This window comes from Cynocephalus volans, chromosome 2, assembly GCF_027409185.1.
Source record: "Cynocephalus volans isolate mCynVol1 chromosome 2, mCynVol1.pri, whole genome shotgun sequence".
Lineage (NCBI taxonomy): Eukaryota > Metazoa > Chordata > Mammalia > Dermoptera > Cynocephalidae > Cynocephalus > Cynocephalus volans.
Window position 1 is genome coordinate 207,591,652 of NC_084461.1, and position 21,547 is coordinate 207,613,198.

At 37.7% G+C, this 21,547-nt stretch overlaps 1 protein-coding gene across 7 annotated transcripts in view; it reads left to right on the forward strand.

The window, feature by feature from the left end:
* SPECC1L (sperm antigen with calponin homology and coiled-coil domains 1 like) overlaps window positions 1-21,547 on the forward strand; it is a 138,896-nt gene that overhangs the window by 101,474 nt on the left and 15,875 nt on the right. For all 7 annotated transcript variants that reach the window (XM_063085323.1, XM_063085326.1, XM_063085324.1 and 4 more), the window contains one exon: window positions 591-693. In XM_063085323.1, coding sequence (XP_062941393.1) covers window positions 591-693 — 103 coding nt within the window. The remainder of the gene's footprint in view (window positions 1-590; window positions 694-21,547) is intronic.

Here is a 21,547-nt window from a genome sequence, read left to right on the forward strand (position 1 = left end):
TTGCTATCTTTTGTCTGTCTTACCTGCTTCCTCCAATTGTAAGCTTCCTAAAGACAGGAACTATGCCTTAGAATCCTCCACCTTCTGTAACCTTTGTCCTGTGTATTTTCAATAAGTGATTATAAAAATGAAGAGATGATTAAGGACATAAAAAAGTTTGGAAACAAAAAGGAGTAAAATAAACAAAAGCATAAAGATTATGGAAGGGTAAGATGGTGAATGAAAGGTATCCACAACAGCTTTCAAATGTTGCCAGTACCAGATTGTTCTCCCTGCTTCTTAGCACCCTGGAATGCTTTCCATTAATTGTGAATGCACTTTGTATGGAGTCTTTGCTATTTTCCATGTGGATAATGAGTAGAAACCCTCCCTTCAGATGGCAGAGACTTGAGAGCGGAGGGTCTATGGGGCATAAACTAAAAGTTACAGTAAAAATCAAATGAATGAAAAGATATGTCTTATCATTGGATGGCCTTTAATATGTGCTTTTATGCTCTTCAGAATTGCAAACTAATACTGTTCACTTATTCTGGTGTTCAAATAAAAATAAAAATATTTTCAACTTTGGATTCCCTGTTTTCACTTATCAGGGAAGAGAGGAAGGATCCTCTCTCAGCATTGGCAAGAGAATATGGAGGATCAAAGAGGAATGCCCTGCTGAAGTGGTGTCAGAAGAAAACGGAAGGCTATCAGGTAAACATATGGTTCTTTTGTCCCACATGAGGAATTGGCAGACCAAGTGCCAGAGTGTCACAGCTCTCTTCATATCTCACATTAGAAATGGTGAGTCTTATACTGAATTTTAGGAACAAATTCTCAAAATCCAACTTGAACTTGGGTGAGTGTCACGTGGATAAAATAAGTTTGTTACCTTTCCAGAGTAGCCGGTCTTTCCAGTACTTTTAGTTAGCTATTATAACATTTTCTTATTTAAGTTCAGGTTACATGCTTTTGTTGAGCAATCCTCCAGACGGAGTGAATATATATATATTCTACTTAAAATTAGTTTAGTTATTATGTTTATATCTTTTAGCTAAGTTGTTTTTATAGCGTTTTTCCATTCCCACTGTTCTTTGTGCCCTCATCATTTTACATCTGGACTATTTTAATACCCTGCCATTTCCTCCCCTGTCTGTTCTCTCCTTCTTTCAATATTTTATTCAGGTTTTATTTTAAGTGATGTTAAATATTACTTTGGAAAACAGGCTCTAATTCCACACAAAATGGAAACTTCTAAAATGTAGCCATTACACTGCAAAAAAATACAGGTTAGATTCCCAGTGTCCTCACATATGGTTATAGTTACTGAGACTTCTCCCAGCTTGCAGCTGGTATTCTTGATTGCCATTTCATACTTTGATACAAATGCACAGAAGTACAGCATGAGAAAAGAAGTAGAGTTTTATATTCTTGGTCTCATCACATCAGCCCACATCTCACCAAAATGGCATAAAGGAACTAGCTATAACATCCGCAGACAATTTTTGGGCAAGAGAGATAATGAAATAGTAGAGGAACAGATTAACAGGATTAACAGGATCTGCAGGTCCCTTTTGGACACATTTGTACATGACTTCCTCAGCTGATTTAGGATTAAAGAGCTAAGTGTATTGCAGTGAACATAAAGAAAAGCCATGATAGTTAATGAGGATTTGCTAAGAATCTACATGTCTCCAGCTTCCATTGACTGAAAAGGAAGTTAGTAGTGTTGATGAGGATATGGAGAAATGGGTAGCCTTATGCATTGTTGGGGGGAATGTAAAATGGTATCTGCTATGGAAAATAGTATGTTAGTTCATCAAAAAATTAAACAGAATTACCTTGTGATCTGGCAATTCCACTTATGGGTATATACCCAAAAGAACTGAAAGCACGGACTTGAGATCTTTCAAATACATCCATGTTTATAGCAGCATAATTCACAATAGCCAAAACATAGAAACAATCCAAGTGTCTATTGACAGAACAAAATATGATAAATACATATAATGGAATATCATTCTTCCTTAAAAAGGAAGGGAATTTTGACACGTGCTCTTATAACATGGATGAACCTTGAAGATATTGTGCTAAATGAAACAGCCATATACAGAAGGACAAATACCATGTGATTCCACTTATATGAAGTACCTAGAGTGGTAATATTCATAGAGACAGAAAGTAGAATGAAGGTTGCCTAGGGCTCAGGGAAGGAGAGAAAGGGCAGTTAATGTTTAACGGGTGCAACGTTTTAGTTTTACAAGATGAAAAAAGTTGTGGAAAATGGATGGTGGTGATGGTATATGTGAATGTACCTAATTAGTGCCACCGAGCTATGTACATGTAAAGATGGTTAAAATGGTAAATTTTATGTATGTTTTAACCACAATAAAAAAATTACTTTGCCAAAGGAAAAAAAAAATGAGCAGATGATTTGAGATAGAACTAGATAGAAAATCAGCAAGGAAATAGAAGACTTGAGCAGCACTCTGTATACCAACTTAGCCTAAAAGGCATTTATAGAGCACTCCAGCTAGTAACAGCAGAATACTCCTTCTTCTCAGGTGCACATGGAACATTCTAGGATAGGCTATATGTTAGGTCATAAAACTAGTGTCAATAAATTTAGAAGGTTGAAATCATGAAAATTTTTTTCAATCTTTTTCGATCAAAATGAAATATGAATAGAAATTAATGACAGAAGGAAAATTGGAAAAGCAACAAATATGTGGAAATTAATCCACATACTTCTAAATAACCAGTGGGACAGAGATTAAATCACAAGAGAAAGTACTTTGAGAAAAACAAAAATGAAAACACAACATACCAATTTTTTTCTTTTCTTTTTTTAGCTTTTGCTTTTTATTTACTTAAATTTCTATTTATTACAACGCTTAAAAAATAATTTTCTATATGCTTTTGCTTTCGGCCAGCAACATAAAATTAAATTTTATTGAGATATATACCACATAAAATTAAATTTATCCATTTAAAATGTATATTTCAGTGATTTTTTTAGTGTATTCACAGAGTAGTGCAAGCCATCACCATAATCAATTTTAGAATATTTTCACCATTCCAAAAAGAAATCCTATACCCATTAGCAATCACTCCCCATTTGTCCTAGGCAGCCACTAATCTACTTTGTGTCTCTCAGTTTGCTTATTCTTGACATTTCATATAAATGGAATTACATAATATGTGGTACTTTGTGACTGACTGGCATCATGTTTTTTTTAAGGTTCATCCATGTTGTACCCAGTATCAGTACTTTCCTCTTTATGGCTAAATAATATTCCTTTGTATGTATATACCACATTTTGTTTGTTCATTCTTCTGTTGGTAGACATTTGGGTTGTTTCCGCCTTTTTTGGCTATTACATATATTGCTGCTGTGAACATTTGTGTACGAGTTTTTTATGTGGACATATGTAAATTTCTCATCCTCTTGTCCATCTTCTAGCCTGCTGCAAAATGTTTTTGAAATCATGATCTTGTTATTTTTCTATAAGCTGCTTCATTTGTTCCGCCCTTGCCATTTGGTTAAAGTTCAAGATTTTTGGCATGAAGAGCAATACCCATTATGATTGATCTGACCCCTATGTAGTGTTGCTCCTTATTCTTGTAAATCCCATTCTTACCTTGGCACCAGATGCCCCTGTCTTCTCACTCTACCCCTTCCATCTGGGGAGTGTCTTTTCTTTGGCTTAGAAGTCACTGTCTGTGCAGAATTGCTTTTGCTCCCACTCCAGCCCTCCAAAGATCCCATTCCTCATATATTGTCCTCCCCTGCCTCCTGTGGAGCCCATGGAACCCATGGAGTCAAGTTCTTCCTTGACTTGAACTCATTCCAGGATAGTGTTTTCTGTATTGCAGGGCATATTCTTTGGGGGTCTTTGTGTGTATGATCCACATTTCCTGTGTGGTCGAAAATCTCACAGGATATATCACAAGAGTATTGAAGTTGTCGGTTTGCATGTCTTCCTTTATAGATTTTGAACTCCTTAGAGGAGCTCAAATAGATTTTGTCTCCCAGCATCTAGCACGAGGCTTGGCACGACAGAGATGAGTAACTGTCTGAACCTGTGTACTGAATGTAATGGGATACTTTTTAAGTTCATTTTTAGAACAATAGTTCTCAAACTTGTATGTAAAAACCTGGAATATTGTCGGAAAAGTACAGACTCCTAAGAACTATCCCTAAAGATTTGTAATTTGGGAGGTATAAAGTGAGACCCTGGAATCTGCATTTTTACAAGCACCCCAGCTGCAGTTGATCCATAGTCCATGCTGTGACAGTCACACATGCAGTAGTGATTAAGACCTTGGACTTCAGTGTCAGGTAAGGTTTGAATGTCAGCTCTGTTCCTTACTGTGTGTCTGTGGGCAAATTATTCTCTTTGAGCCTCAGTTTCCTTCTTTGTAAAATGGAACAGTTACTGAGGAAGTCAAGCACAGTTCCTATCATATACTGTGTGTTTAATAGTTTTTCTTTTTTTAGTGCTCAATAAACATTTTTTTAAAGATAATTTATTAAGTATATACATGGGTACAAAGTTAACTTTCAATAGTTGTGTACAATGTTTGATTGTCAGTCAGATCAGGATAGTTAGCTTATTCATCACTACAATACGTAATCCATCTTTGTGTCCCTTAACCAATTTCTTGTTGACCCCCCCCCCCGGTTTAATAGATTTTTAATTACTGTTTTCTCCCACATTATTAGGTGTCTTCTTGTAACATAAGCTTTAGATTTTCTTAAACTACTATTTAAATTGAGTAATTTTAGATAATATAAAGTACCTCCCACTTGGTTGTCGAACTTTGCCATGTATCATATTGATTAAATGGAGATAATTCAGGCATTAAATCAGTGGCTTAACTAATGTCTCTCGGTTCCTTCTAATTTAAATTCTCTGATTCTGTGGTAAAAGTTTTTTCCATTACTTGGTGCTTACGATGCATGAGGAAATATGCTGCATAACGGGATGGTTAACCATATGTAAAGAAAAACCTTTTTGTACACTGGAGGATCTTTGTTACAAACCCAAATCCACTCTTTCTTACTTCCTTTGGATACTTCTGTAATGATATATATGTATGGCTTTTGGTGATGTGTGTGTGTGTGTGTAGCTTTGTTTCTTGTGAGACAGATATCTGTTCTTGCTCTTTGAAAATAGACAGGATGCTGGTTCTTTTACTTCAGTGTCTGTAAGTTAAAATTGGACAGTCTGAAATGCATAATCTTTTTAAATGGAAAGACGGTAAATATGGATAAGCATACCCATCCTTTGGTGCCAGCAGTTTTGGTTCAGTCCTTTGGTCTCTGTCTACTCATAGTCTGCAGGAAAGGACAGGTTGTGACACTTGACTAGCTGAGTAGAGCAAGAGCAGTTACGTGACACTTAGCACATACTACCCTCACAGGCCCCAAATGTATCATTAATGCTTGGACCATGCATGCTTTATGTCGAAGAAGCTGTCTAATCAACGGAGATAGATTTTCTAAAACCCATATCATCTTTCGTTAACTCTCTTAAGAGTCATCCTAAAATTACTGTGCTGATCACTGTAATTTCATTAGCTATCCATTACAAAACAAAGCCCTTGTGAGTTTACCTTTTATCTAACAAATACATTTTTCTCTTTTAAATTGTGCCCTGCCATTTATTATTCACTTAAGTTTTAGAATACTAGAATATTACTGTTGAAAGGGCCTTGATGTTCTGACTTATTGTCAGGTTTATAGATGTGAGACTGAAACCCCCACAAGGATAGATAGCTGTCTCATGGCTACATTTGCTAGTCCATGGCTTTACATGAACAACTTTCAGAACTTTAAGGGTTGTCTTCCTTTCTTTTTTTAAAATTAATATTTTAGTTTGTACACAATTATGTTTTTAAATTTGATTTAAATATGGAATTAACTCTAATTATTCTTATTAAGTACTTACAATGAGAAGTGATAATCCACTGCCCTATTCCCTTTACCTCTGAAATTTCTGCTTTCCAGAGGCAATCACTTCATTCATTTAGCTTTTTCTTTAAGGATTGATGGTACGAGATTGATACCACAAGGGTAATTAACCAGGTAGAAGAGAAAACAATTTATACTTTCAATAAACTTTTCTTTGGTTTTAAATTTTATATTTAAGACCTTTTGTTGTATCATTGTTTTTCTGTTCTGGAAAAACATAACTGAATGCAATCAAGAAGCCTCTAAAGGCTAATTTGGGAGAGCTTCATTTTGGATGAAAAAGCTCATTGTTTTCTGATAAGATGCCAGAGCTGGAAATGGATTGTTTAAATCTGAAGGATAATGAAATCACTTAATCTAGTACAAAATAGTTTTAATGAATGAACAAAAGATTTTAGTACAGGCTGAGGTAATTTAATCTCAGATAAGCATTGTTATGTTAAGGGGTGTGCTCCATTAATGTGTGGGCCAAAGAAGAAAAGATTGGATATTTTTTAGTGAAGATTAGTGGAATTAGAAGAATTGATGGACTTAGATAGATTAGAAGCGATCTTTTATGTGCAGTGCTTTACTTGTGTTCTAGAGTTTTTTGTTCTAATGTAAAAGTTAATTTATCAAATACATTGTTAGGTCTGTGCTAGGTGTTGAACTAGAAATCAGGAAATAAAAGTTATTTCTATTCTCAGGAAGCTTATGGACTCTTCAGTAAAATACACATAAGTAATTAAAACTCAGATGGACTTCTGTTTATGGTTATGATAGAATATCAGACCGAACCTCTGCTGAGACTACTGTAAAAGATATTTAAAATACAAAAAATAAGTATCAGCAAAAGCACTAGGAACTAACTAAGGTAATCGGGACAAATTTGGCAGGAGCAAGAAAACACATTGAGTTGAGCCCAGTATTTCCCCCTGCTTTTTTTCCCTGGGGCATTCGCAGATTCCTGGTATGGGATGGAGGCCAAGAAGAAAACAGTGGTCTGAAGCTTCTTTCATGATCACTTTGTAGGGAGCCAAAATTTGAATTCGGGACTACTTAAGATAGCCAAGGTTCGAGAGTCTAAGATCCCATTGGAAAGATAGCCTCTGAGTAGTGAACTGAACATTTGACTTAGCTTTTGCCATGGAGGTATTTTTCTAATCCTAAAGTGTGTAGGGCTAAAAGAGAAATTAAGCAGAAAGAGAAATTCAGTAGAAAGCTGTTGCTAAGAGGCTAAAAACTTAAGTATAGCTTTTGTTCTCAGCATTAAGGAGACAAAAATTAGATTTCAAGGCCAGCCGAAGAGGAATGACCCTGACAAACACTTCAGGCTTTCAGTTGAGACCTCAAAAGAACAATGCTGTACAAATTAAGTTTGACTGGAAATGATCAGCTTGAATTTCAGCTTCAAAACTTTCACTGATTGATCAAGGTAAGCAGCCCTTACTGTAGTTGCCTCTCAGAAGAAACTTTAAAACGTCTCTGGAGGGAGATGGCATCATCTAGCTCCTTACACTCTGATACATAGTGTCCTGCATTCCATCAAAAATACCAGGCATTTACCTTAGTTGGTTAGAGCTTGGTGCTGATAACACCAAGGTGCCCAGGGTTTGATCCCTATACCAGCCAGCTCCCTGTCCCCCTCAAAATACCAGGCATGCCATTAAACAGGATCAAATGACTGAAAATCAAGAGAAGCAATGAGTAACAGGAAAAGAACTTTAGGTGATCCAGATATTAGAACTCATAGATAGGCCTTTAAAATAACTGATAAATGTGTTCAAAAACATAGACAAAGCAATAATACATGTGTTTAACAGCACACTGGATGCAGGTATGAATTGGAGGATTGATTAGTAAAAAATACCCACAATGAAGCACTAAGAGGTGAAAGGATGAAAAATGCATAAGAGAGTATAATAGACATATGGGATGACAGAAGGTTTAACACGTGTAATTGGAGTACTAGAAGGAGAGAAGAAGGAGGGATAGGAGTATCATAGTAAAAATGCTAAAAGACAATGAGATTTAAAAATTGTTAGAAAAGATTTTAGTTTGGAGGAATAATGTTAATAAGACGGGCAGCTGATTTCTCAATAGATCAAGAAAAATAGAATTTGTCACTAGCAGGCCCATTCTGAAAGAAAAGTTAAAAGAGGAAATTCTTCTAGCAGAAAAAAAATAATCCCATAGGACAAACAAAATTTCAGGAAACAATAAAAGAAGTAAATATGTAGGTAAATATAAATGAATATTGACTGCTGTATAATAAAAATACCTTGTTTAAAGATATATGTAGGTTTAAAATATAAGACAAAATGACTCAAAAGTTTGGGGGAGGGAACAGTAAATGTAATAAAGGTGTTGTAAGGTCCTTGCATTGTCCAGAAAATTATGAAGTTATTAATTTAGACACTAATAAGGGTTACACACTGTAAATCTCTAGGGTTGCACTCTCTGATACAGTAGCTATTGGCTGCATGTGGTTATTGAGCACTTAAAATGTGGCTAGTCTGAATTGAGATGCGCTGTGATTGTAAAATACATACTGAAATTTGAAGACTAAGTATGGAAGAAAAGAGTGTAAAATGTCTCATTTTGAAAATGCTGATTATAGGGCTGGCCAGTTAGTCAGTTAGAGCATGGTGCTATAACACCAAGGTCAAGGGTTTGGATCCCAATACCAGCTAGCTGCCCAGAAAAAAAAAGATTACATGTTGAAATGATCATATTCTTAATATATTAGGTTAAATAAAATATGTGAATATTATGTATCTTTTTACTTTTTTAATGTGGCTGCTGGAATATTTAAAATTATATATTGGTAGCAACTAAAGCAATAATAAAAGAATAGAAAATTAAGAGGCTAATGGGGGTAAACACAATATTAATAAATTATTAATCCAAAAGAAGGCAGGAAAGGAGAGAAAAGGAACAAGAATTAAGGGCACACTAATAGATTTAAAGCCAAAATATTAAATTTGCAGTATAGGTAACTGTGCTTGAATATTCTAGTTAAAAAATAAGGATTATCAGATTAAAAACAACAGACCCAACCATGTTTTACATAAGAGACCCACTTTAAATGGAAAGACTGAAAAAAAGAGTGAAAAAAGATACGCTGTGCAAGCACTAACCAAAAGAATACTGGGAGAGCTATGCTAATTTCAGACAAAGTATACTTCACAGAAAGAAATATTACTAGAGATAAAGAGGAATATTTTCTGATGGTAGAATCCTTAATCACATCTGCAAAGTCACTTTGCCATGTAAGAAACATATTCATAGATTCCAGAGGTTAAGACATTGTCATCTTTGTGGACCTGCCACAGATACTTTATAAAGTTACTACTGTCTGTGAGAGTTGAGTTTCCAGGGTTTAGTTGTGTTTTTTTAAAAAACAACTTTATTGAGATAAAAGTCACATACCATACAGTTCACCAAGTTAAATTACAGAGTTTTGTAACCATCACCACCATTACTTTTAGAATATTTTTGCTACCTCACCAAGAAACCCTATACCCATAGCAGTCATTCCCAGTTTTCCCTCAACACTCTCCAGTTCTAGGAAACCACTAATAGATTTGCTTATCCAGACATTCATGTAAATAGAATCATCTGTGGTCTTTTGTGACTGGCTTCTTTCATGTAGCATGTTTTGAGGTTCTTATGTGTAGCATGTGTCAGTACTTCACTCCTTTTTATGGCTAACTAATATTTCATTGTATGGATATATACCACATTTTGCTCATCAGTTGATGGACATTTGGACTGTTTCCACTTTTGGCTATTAAGAATAATGCTACTGTGAACATTCGTGTACAAGCTGTTGTTTGGATATGTTTTCATCTCTCTTGGATATATACCTAAAAGTGGAATTGCTGGGTAATATGGTAACTATGTTTAGCTCTTTGAGGAACTGCCAAACTGTTTTCCAAAACAGCTGTACCAATTTATTCCCACCAGCAATGCACAAGGGTTCCAATTTCTCCATACTTCACCAGCACTACTATCTGTCTTTGATTTTAGTTATCCTCGTGGGTGTGAAGTGGTACCTCACGCATTTTGATTTGCATTTCTCTGTTGACTAATGATGTGTAACATCTTTTCATGTACTTATTTGTATATCTTCTTTGGAGAAATGTCCATTTAGATCATTTGACTATTTTAAATTGGGTTGTCGTTTCATTATTGAGTTGCAAGAGTTCTTTACAAGTTCTAGATACCAGTTACTTATCAAATAAATGATTTGCAAATACTTTTTCCCATTCTAGATTTTCTTTTTACTTTGATGGTATCCTTTGAAGCACATTTAGATCTAGGATCTATTTTGAGTTCTTTTGGTACATAGTGTAAGGGAAAGGTGCAACTTCATTTTTTTGCATGTGGCTATCCAGTTGTTCGAGCACTATTTGTTGAAAAATCTATTCCTTCCCCTTAAATTGTCTTGGCACTTTTGTCAAAAATTAATTGACCATAAATGTGAAGATTTATTTCTGATTATCAATTCTCTAAGGTTTAGTTTTTATTGATACTTAATATAAAGTCTCTTTAGTATTCAAGAGCCAGTATTCTGTTTGGTAGAGAAAGATTTCTTTAAATTTTCTGAAAAGGTTTCTGTAATGCATTAATGAACAGACATATATATTTATCATTTACATGCGTAAAATGCATCTTTAAAATTTTATTCATTAGAATAGTGGCTTATTCTTCATATTGGGATATGAACCCCTGGAGAATTTTATTAGCATGATGCTTCCAGGAATTTCATGAATACCAGGCTAAGAACTTCTGCTTTAGTAGAAATTGTATTTGTGATTTGTTCTTTCAATAGACATTTATTGAGTGCTTGCTATGTGTTAGGCATTGTTCTAGGTAATGGAAATAGAACAATAAATAAATCTATCAATCCCTCTCATCAAGAAGCTTTCTCTCTGGTTCTATTAATTATATACATTATTGTTAAACTCAACATTTTCCAAATACTCTGTGAACTAGCTCTGAGGACAAACACAAATTTCTCTATTAATGTTTATTGATTGATCAAGTCTATATACTTATTTGTTTTTATTAGGAGTAAGTTGTTTTTGTCTTTAATAAAACCATATAGAGAAAAAGCTCAATTTATTTTTTATACAGCATTTTTTTGAAGACCCTGAAGGAAAGATTGAATTGCCACCATCATAGATTTATTTATCTTCTCAAAGAACCAAGTTTTGGTTGTTGCTGTTTTTTTTCTCCTGTTGATTTTGTTTTCTCTTTCGTCGACCCTTGCTCTGGTCTTTATTATTTTCTTTATTCTGCTTACTGTGGATTTCATTCACACTTCTTCTTTAGCTTCTTAAGGAGAAAGTTGTTGTCTTGATTTGAAGCTTTTCTTCTTTTCTAGTATGTTAAAACTGTTTTATTAGTATCTCACAAATTTTGATATGTTGTGTTTTCATTTTCATTCAAAATACTCTCTAATTTCCCCTTGGATTTCTTTTTTGACCCATGTCGTATGTAGAAGTATGGTATTTATCCAGATATTTGAGGGTTTTCCAGAGATCTTTCTGTTACTGATTTCTAACTTAATTCCATTGTGCTCTGAGACATCCTTTCTGTGACTTTCGAATCCTTTTAAATTTATTGAGAGTCATTTTGGGACCCAGAATATGGTCTTGGTAATGTTCCGTGTACAGTGTGAAAGAATGCTGTTCTGCTGCTGTTTGAGAAATGTTCTGTAAATGTCTGTTAGATCCCATTGGTTGAGAGTATTGACTATATCTTCCTATGTTTGTTTTTGTCTACTTACTCAGTTATTGAGAGAGGGATATTAAAATTTCTTGAATATAATTGTGGATTTCTCTAGTTGTCCTTACAGTTCTGAGTTTATGCTTTCTATATTTTGCTTTGTTTCTTTTGTTATTAGGTCCATAAATCTTTAGGATTATGTACTCTTGAGAAATTACTTCTGTCTCTATGTAATGACATTCTCTATCCCTGATAATCTTTCTCTGAAATCTACTTTGATAATATTATAACCACTTTTGCTTTCTTTTGATTGCATTTAACATAGTGTATGTTTTTCTAGTGCATTTCTTGTAGGTGGCATATAGTTGAGTATTACTTTTTTTTTGATGGGGACTGAGGGGGGTGGGGGTGGGTGACAGCTGGCTGGTACAGGGATTGAACTCTGGACCTTGTTGTTATCAGCACCACTCTCTAACCAACTAAGCCAACCAGCCAGCTCATTGCGCAGTTTTATATATGTTTTTTAGGGAAAGGATTTGTCAGCCTCTTTACAGCCAGGAGTTTCCCTAGCATGCTTCATTTTTCTATTCTTTTTTTACTTTCCCTGTCCTCTTTCACTAAACAAAAACAAAGCATCAGTTATCCTTTAGTCTTCCTGAATTGAGTGTTCCCCTGTTTTGAAGAGACAGTAGAGTAAGAACTAGTAGACAAATATAAATAGCTCAGTCCTTCACCGCTTCCTATGTAATAATAGACTGTCTGTAGACAAATAGTAGAAAAGGAAGTTCTCTTCATAAATTACGCGAAGTGTTTAGCATGATATTTGCTACCTGCATAACCCAGACATGAGATTGGCACTTGGTGTTAGCCACACTCCCTTAGGCCACTATTCATTCCCAACATTTCAGCTTCTGGGTTCTATGTCTAAAGGTAATTTTCCTAACCTGAAGAGATGGGCACCAAAAGCTCAGGTTTCTCCTCATTCTTTCTGGTAAAAGAGAATAGAGAAGCTTCCTCTACACACTTGATCCCTTTTCCTCTTAACGTGTCCAGTGTTGAAGGGGGAATGTTATTCCTGCTGATACCCTCTCCCCACTTTCTTTTTTTTTTTTTTTTTTTTCCGTGACCGGCGCTCAGCCAGGGAGTGCACCGCTCATCCTTATATAGGATCTGAACCCGCGGCAGCGGGAGCGTCGCCGCGCTGCTAGCGCAGCACGCTACCGAGTGCGCCACGGGCTCAGCCCTCCCCACTTTCTTATCGAGGACATTAGTCTCTCTGGAAAATGTTACAAAATGGCCCTCTTCCCTCAATTCCTCCTCCTTTTTCTCCCCTTTTCACCTTCCTAGCATCTTCTCTTTATGATTAGAGTTAGGACTTGTATGGTGGAGGATGGAATGAGGAAGGTTAGGGAAAGCTGGGAGTTCTGCCATTAGACAGAATGTAGTTAAAATAATGCATTAGGAATTTCTGATAGTCAAAGCAAAGCTTAGTTGGTTTAATTTCCTCTTCTATAACTGGAATCATAAGTCACAGGAATGACTGCCCAGAGTTAAAAAATAAAAAAGGTGCAGGCCGTAGATAAGGGTTTTGATCTGAATCAAATCTAGGCCGAAAGTCTAAATGTTTTCATTTTACATTGTCACTTTGTGTGGAAACTAAGTATACAGAAAGATCTTATTGTTTGTAAATATCACTGTGTTCCAGGGGTTAAAAATACTTGAACAAAGGAGAAAAAGAATGGCCGGTTTTGTAGTCCCACCCGTTATTTATGTGGATTATATATACTCTTAAGTTCTCCACAGTGAAGCCATAAAAATTTCTAGAGTCTAATCATTTTCCGTCCTGATGACAAGGTGTCTTTGTCCAGTAAACACACAGAGGTCAGGCAAGAACTTTACATTTCTACAGGGAGCCACCAAGGAATAGAAAGAGTTCGCATCCCAGGGCTCTCTTCTCCGGCCTTTGTTCTTTAAAATTGCACAGAGTGAAAGCTAGGTGATGGCTTCTCAGTCACAGTGGAGTGAAAGAACTATTTCCTGTTTTCAGGGGATTCCTTGTAATGCCAAAAATAGTAGCTGGGAAACAAAGTTTTCCCAGAATCACAATGTACTTAACTGCATTCTGTTTAAACATGATTTTGACAGCAGCTGTTAACATCTATTTCCAAAAATGTCAGGGCTAAAATTTTTAAAATTAATTGCTTAGTGCCATTGCCATAAACTAGTTTGATTGGCGTTTTTATTGTGTGGTAGATGAGAAGACCACTCAGTCAAGTTCCCCCCCCCCCCCCCCCCCCCCCCCCCCCCCGCAGCTGACACAAATTAGATTTTCCTACTCAGGTAAAGGAGTGGAGGAATTCCACATGGTAATTAGTTCTTATATGTGTATTTTTACTTTCCTCATGGTGAGCATCTTTCAGAGCTACATTCAAAGCCCATAAATTTGGAAAGTAACTCAGTAATGGTGCCCTTCTAGCTGCTTGGTGGAGGCATGGTCTATAAACAGCAATAGCAGTTGCTTGGATGTACCTGTTTTGACTTCATTAACAGTATGGGCTCGTAGAAGTGGTGGAGGAGGGAGGGATCTGAGGAGTTTGAGTGGAGCTATGGAGGCTTGTTTTTCTTCTTAGCTCAAGGTTCTGTTCCTTTTCCTTGCATTCTTTCTCTACTTAACTCCCACGAATGATGTAGAGAAAACCTGCTGAATGTAGTATAAAATGGTTTGATTGCCAGTGCTCTTGGTTAGATTTTAAAAAGTTGTCTCAGGATGCATTTCCTTAGATATGATGTAAAGTACTTCATCTGAATCAGCTCCCAAAATTCTATTCTCAGAAATTGAGGAAGTCAGACTTGGGACAGCCCCTAGAATCATGATGGCTGGGGCTTTTGTTTCCCAGCTGAGGGAGCTGCAGATCAGAGAGGTGACATGCTTGCCTGAGACCATATAATTGGGTTTCCAAGGTCCCAGCCCCAGGCTGTATCTTCTGAGCTATCCCGCCTCCCCAGCAATGTCCTAGACTCTTCAGTGAGTTTCCAGTAAGAAGGTGTATTAGTCCGTTTTTATTGCTTATAACAAAATACCCGGAACTGGGTGATTTATAAAGAAAAACAACATTTATTGCTTACAGTTTCTGAGGCTGGGAAGTCCAAAGTCCATCTGGTGGTGGCAAAAGTGACCCAGGGGGTTCACATTGCAAGATGGTAGAAGCAAAGAGAGCGAAAGAGAGAGCTAGCTGCTCATTCACTCTCTTTTTAAAGTCCTCAGAACCATGCCCCTGAGCACCATTTTTAATCCATTCCCTAAGGCGTGATCCTACAATCCAATCACCTCTTCAAGGCTCCACCTTTCAATTACCATAATAGGATTTCCCACCCTCTTAACAGTCACAGTGGGGAGCAAGTTTCTAATACATAAAACTTGGGGACACAATTCAAGCTTCAGTGAGTTTTGGGGGACATCATTCAATCCACTACAGAAGGTATTTTTTATTATGAGTAATACTGAGAAATAGAAGGTAAGTAACATTTTCAAGAGCTCTTTATTATTTTGCTAAAAGCAGAATGGAGGGTTAGGGCAATTGTCGGAATCCTGCCAGTATAGCCAATTGTATTGCTATGTGACAACACCAGTTGTATGGCTAGGCAATTCATAACTAAAGCCAAAATATTTCATTATTTTAGTTACACTAAGTTTTCCAGTTGTATTGCGAAGGCTAGGGCTCACAGACCCTTTAAACCCGTTGTACAGACTGGGTCACAGACCCCTCACAGGCCAGGCTGGGTCACCAGACTCCTCACATGCCTGGCTGGATCACCAGACCCCTCATACACAGGTCCGTGCTAGGTAATTGGGAAATATCCTGGGAGCCATTGGCAAATGACACGAATTTAGTCATCAGTCCTCAGCTTCCTCAGCAGCAGTGGCAGCTTACAGCAGATCCAGCAGCAGCAGCGGTGGCAGTCTCCCCGTAGCCCCCCAGGGGCATCCTGGGGATGGAGGGCACCATGGATCAGAGCCATTCATCCTTTATACGTAAGTCTGATAACCCAGGACACCTGGGTGCACATACACAATTACATTAGACAACCAAGGAACACCTGGGCACACGTGCATATTTACATCAAATGCTTGGCAAGACTCTGAACCCCCTCAGGACCCTGACCATTTATATTTCATTTTCCCTACACAGAATCATTAAATTGTCTGCATCTTAAATAATTTTTATATATTATCTCAAATAGCATGCATAGTCCTTTACCTCCTCACATCATGAGAAATCTTTTTTTCTTGTGCTTTGTCCACATTGTATAGGATGTCAGCGTAACAATGTGGCCTCTACAGAGTCGAACAATGTGGCTTCTGCAGAATCAAAGTTTGACAGGTTGATTTCATTATATGCATGATTGCTCTGGATTTTCACAAATGAGTTTAGCCTGAGATTATTCCAGCAATTTGTGGTGACCTCTTCATTTGTAGAAGCAGTTTATATGTAAAGGTGCCCTATTGCTGCCCCATGTTAAATAATTATAGAAAGGGTAATTAGCCATTAGACACTATAGGGAGAGGGAAAGATAAACTAGTTTCCTTTCTGAACGGGCTCTTCAGATCCCAGAGAAAGGAGGCTGGTTTGGTTATCTACAAACACTATCCAGAACTTAATGGCTTAAAAGAATGACAACATCTATTTAGCTCATGAATCTATAATTTGGGTGGGACTTAATGGGAATATCTCATCTCTACTCAGTTTCATTTGAGGTGACTCATTGCCACCGAAGGGCTGGAATCATCTGACGGCTCCATCCCTCACAAGTCTGCTGGTTGATGGTGGCTGTTGGCTGAGACTTTCACTGGGGCTATGACGGGAACACCTACCCATAGCCTCTCTTACATGTGGCCTGGGCTTCCTCACAATGTGGTAGCTGCATTCCGAGGGCAAGTGTCCTGAGAGAGAGACAGGCAGAAGCCACCTCACTTTTTATGACCTAGTCTTGGAAGTCAGGAGTCATCTGTTTTGTCACATTGTCTTTGTCAGAATTTATAGCTGCCCAGTTACAAGAAGGGAAAATGGGCTCCACCTCTTGATGGGGTGTAGCAGAGTTCTGTAGAAGGTGTGAGGCAGGAAATATTGCTGTGGCCATTTTTGGAAAACCTAATCTGCCACAGAGTCTGTTATCTCTTATTTAAGTAATTAGAGAAGCTAATAACATCGCAGTGATCCAGCAGAACCCTGTACTCATAATGCTTTTTTAAAAAAAAAAACATTGCCTCACAAATGAGAGGGAATCTGGATAGATTAGGCAATATGAGGGTGAGAATAATTGACAAAGTCTGGCAAAGAATTTTATATTATGAGGGTACTTAAAAAAGTTCATGGAAAGATTTGTATTATCTCTTAATTCTGTTTTTTCACAAACTTTGAAGTACCTTATATGTAAGCTGGATGTGTTTGCATCTGCTGACTTTGTAGTGGATCACCTAAGATTTAGTTTGCGTCCTAGAACACACAAAGATGATGACCCTGTGCCTTTTAGCACCCCCCAGGATGTCTACCAGCAGATGTCACCTTTTCATAGAGTCTCTTGGACTGTATCTAGACTGTATCCAGTTCTGGCATGGTTTAAACCTGTACTACGTTCAATTACAAAATCCTGAAACACAGGGAATACGTAAAAAGCTTGAAAACTGAGAGAGCCTACGTGGTATCTAAATGTGTTTGTGGCCCTGGGATTTTTTTTTTATAGATGTATTGAGGTATAATTGACATATAATAAACTGCATATACTTAAAGTTTACAATTTGATAATTTTTGGCGTGTATGCCCCTATGAAACTATAACTATATATAATGAACATATCACTACCACCAAAGTTTCCATGTGCCCCATTGTATTCCCTTTGTCCTGCTCTCTTGCCACCAACATCCTTTATCCCCAGGCAATCACTGATCTGCTATAACTGTATATTATTTGTATTTTTTATAATTTTATATAAATGGGATCATAGTGTGTACAGTTGGGGGAGAGGTTTTCCGGCTTCTTTTACTTAGCATAATTATTTTGAGATTCATTTATGTTGTGTATATTAATAGTTCCTTTTTTTTCTCCTGAGTAGTAGTCCATTTTATGGATATACCACAATTTGTTTATTCATTCAGCTGTTGATAGACATTTTTCTTTCTCCTTATTGTTTATTGTAAGTAAAACTCCTGTGAACATTCGTGTGCAGGTGTTTATATGTTGTCTTACTCAATTTGGGCTGTAGTACCATAGACTAGGTGGCTTATAAACAACAGAAACTTACTTTTCACAGTTCTGGAGGCTGGAGGTCTGAGATCAAGGTGCCAGTATGGTCGAGTTCTTGTGAGGGCTGTCTTCTGGATTGTAGACAGCTGTTTTGTGTCCTCACATGGTAGAAAAAAGAATGAGAGCTATCTAGGGTCCCTTTTATTATAAGAGCACTAATCTCATTCATGGGGGCTCCATCCTTATGAACTAATTACCTCCCAAGGGTTCTACTTCCTAATATCACTTTGGGAGTTAGGATTTCAACATGAATTTTGGGAGAACAGGAACATTCAGTCCATTGCATAAAAACATCTAGACCATTGAATATAAAAGTGGAATGTCTGAATCATGTATAAGGTATAGGTTTAACATTTTAAGAAGCTGCCAAACTGTCTTCCCAAGTGGCTATCCCATTTTAGTTTCCCAGTAGTAGTGTGTAAGTTCTAGCTCCTTCACGTTCTCGCCAAGACTGTCTGGTCAGCCGCTAGCCATTCAAAAGGTGTTTATCTCATCATGGTTTTAATTTTGCAATTGCCTAATAATTAATAGTATTGAGGATCTCTCCATGTACTTATTTGCCACCATATATCTCTTTAGTGAAGTGTCTGTTCAGATCTTTTGCCCGTTTTCTTACATTGTTTCTTAATGAGTTTTGAGATTTTTAAAAATATTCTAGATTCAAGTCCTTTATGAAATATATGATTTGCAGATATTTTCTACCAGTCTGTGACTTGCTTTTTTACCCTCTTAACATGTCTTTCAAAGTGCGGAAGTTTGCGTGGGGTGGGGCACAGGGGGGTGGGGGACGGCGGTGGTGGCAACTCTGGACACGAGCCCCTCCTATGGATTGCCCCAGCTGTGGCAGGTATCGCGGACGCGCCCCGGGGAGCCCGGCAGACGCTGGCGCACCCCGCTGCCACCCGTGCCCGCGGGGGGAGCGGCGGGGGTCCCGTCCCACTTCTTCCCCGCCTGCCCCCTGTTCCCCTCAACGGCTGCGCAGGCAGCGGTCGGGGAGAATTTGGAAAAAAAAAAAGTGCGGAAGTTCTTACTATTAACAACATTCAGTGTATAAATTTATTTTTTCATTTATGGAACATGCTTGCCTTTGGTGTTGTGTGTAAGAAATGATTGACTAACCCAAGATCACAAACACTTTCTCCTGTGTTTTCCTTTGAACATTTCATAAATAGTTTTATACATTAGGATCTATGCTTTATTTTGAGTTCATATCTGTATGTGGTGTGAGATATGGATTGAGATGAACTTTTTGGCCTATGGACACTTATTTAAGTTGGGGAGGTTACATGTGGTAGAAAGAATGAAGGATTTAAGAGTGGCTTGAAGATAGCATGATCATACTGATATGTACAAGATGCCCCATTATACCAGAGAGGGACTGAGGGGAAAGGAAGAGGACATATCTTCTCCAAGGGAGGGGTGTTTCATCAGGGACTGTGAAGGCTGCTCCAGAAAGGAGAGAGGAAAAAGAGCAACAGGCTCATTAAGACTTTTTGAAGGATTGCAGAAGAATGGATTTTTGGATCCCTGTTGTTAATAATGCACCACACTTTTCATCTTGGTGTTTTTGAGAGAAAATTAATTGTAGAGAAAACAAAGGTTATGATCTTCTTGGGCTTAAGTTGCTAAGTAGGGCAGATTCTGCTCTTGGCCTTGATGTTGAGTAACAATGATCCCTCAGATTTGTCCTTCCTGTGGTGGGGAGGCTGTCTTGGTGGATACATCTTCCTAATGCTAACAGTTCTCGCCTTACAGGCATCTGAACTTGTGAAAGTTTTTATTTTTTTGCTTGAAATCAATCTTGAAATATATATTTAGCCCTTTGCACAGCCAGAGAGGTAATTAAATACAAGGAGGAATAGAGTGCAGTCTAGAGTGTGACCTTTGCCCTCAAGGAAATTCCAAAATTATTTATGAAACATAATATTATTTCCAGGCCTTTTAAAATTATGCCTTCTCCCAGACGTAACTTAACCTTTTTTATGACTCAGATTTGTCATTACAAACACTCATTTACTGTACTGTGTAGAAATCAAGTTTTGTGTGGCCCTTTTGCTTCTGCTGCCAGTGTATTCCTCCTTATGGTACAAAACCCTCTCTTGCTGCATCCCTATGTGTTTTATAAAGCAAATGGCAAGAAAAAACTGGTAATCAACTCGTATGTAACTTTAAACCAGAATAAGTAAGTAGGGGTCAGGAGTAACATGCTGTGCACAGAGCTGCCCTGGTGGAACACTGGCTCCCCTCTGGAGTCCTGGTGACAACTCTGCCGGTCACTTTCTTCCAGTGGCAGTATATTATTATATTCGGTCTGAAGTAAGATGTTTTATGGTTTCCCTTAATCATTTATTGTACTAAAGGAAAGGTAAGGAAACCATTGAGGTAGGGGCTCTGGAGAGAAGTACAAGAGGGTGGTGCCACAGGTGTGTTACCTTTTTTAGATGTTTTGCCATTTTTCCTCTGCCAAAATGGCATTTGTAGGTGTAGAAACTAATATGCTGACAGATTTTAAAAGAACACTTCAGTTCCTGCTGTAAGCAATATAATAAGTTCATTGTAAGGTGAACATGCTATATTGAGCATCTCTTTCCTGAGATCATTTCCTTCCCAAGCTATTGCAAGACCATGGGGCATTTCACGTCCAGGCTGCCTGTTCTTAGATGGCCTGGATGTCCTGGGTCAGTCTAAATGCATTACCTACAATTTCTGAAATGGGAAGTGCTGTACCAGGGAAGACCAGCCGTCCTTTCAGGCTCCCATTCCATCCTGGCACACATCAAGTGTTCTGAGGGGTGAGGCAGGTGGGCGATTTTCCCCTGAAGTGTGGGTACCAAGAGAATAATGAGGCATCCAAAGCCTGTATAGGGCATCAACATCCAATGCAGTGGTCTAAATCTTTTTGCTCTGTATTGAATTAATAGTACACTGTAGTCTCAGTGTGGTAGTTTATCCCTTTTTGCATAAATTATATTTTTCAAAAATTACGTATTTGAACAAGTCCAAATACACTCTGTATCTATCCTTTATGCTTCATAAAGTGGCATCATATTTTTGGGAGCCCTCATTTCTAGAAGTGAAGCATATTTTTTTCCTATTTCTTTTTTTTTAAGCCTGAGTCTATACTGAAGCTTTCTAATTCTCTGGACTTTGCTTCTGGGTTTTCTCTACTTTTCCTCAGAGTTTTCTTATGCCACCACGTTATTGAGCAAACCTTTGCTGAGCACCTTAAGAGTGTGCCAGGTTTTCTGTTCAGCACTTGGTTAAGATTAAGCCCACCCTTAAGGAGCCTAAGAAAGAGCAACACAGTCGTATAAGTGCAGATAATTGTAATACATACTGTGGCCAACCTGTGTTAGAGTTTCTGTGGCTGCTCACAGAGCCAGCAGATCTTCATTTCTGGCCAGATGGCAGGATCTCTTGAAGTCTGGGGGTGTTGACTAGAGAAGAGGGACTCGGGAACCTGTGTAGCTGTCTTCTGGTACTCAGAGGCCTCTCCTGGGGTAGGGGGAGCAGTCCTGTGTTTCACACTTGTTTTGTGTTAAGAAGGTGGAAGCCGCACTATCTCAGAGAGAGG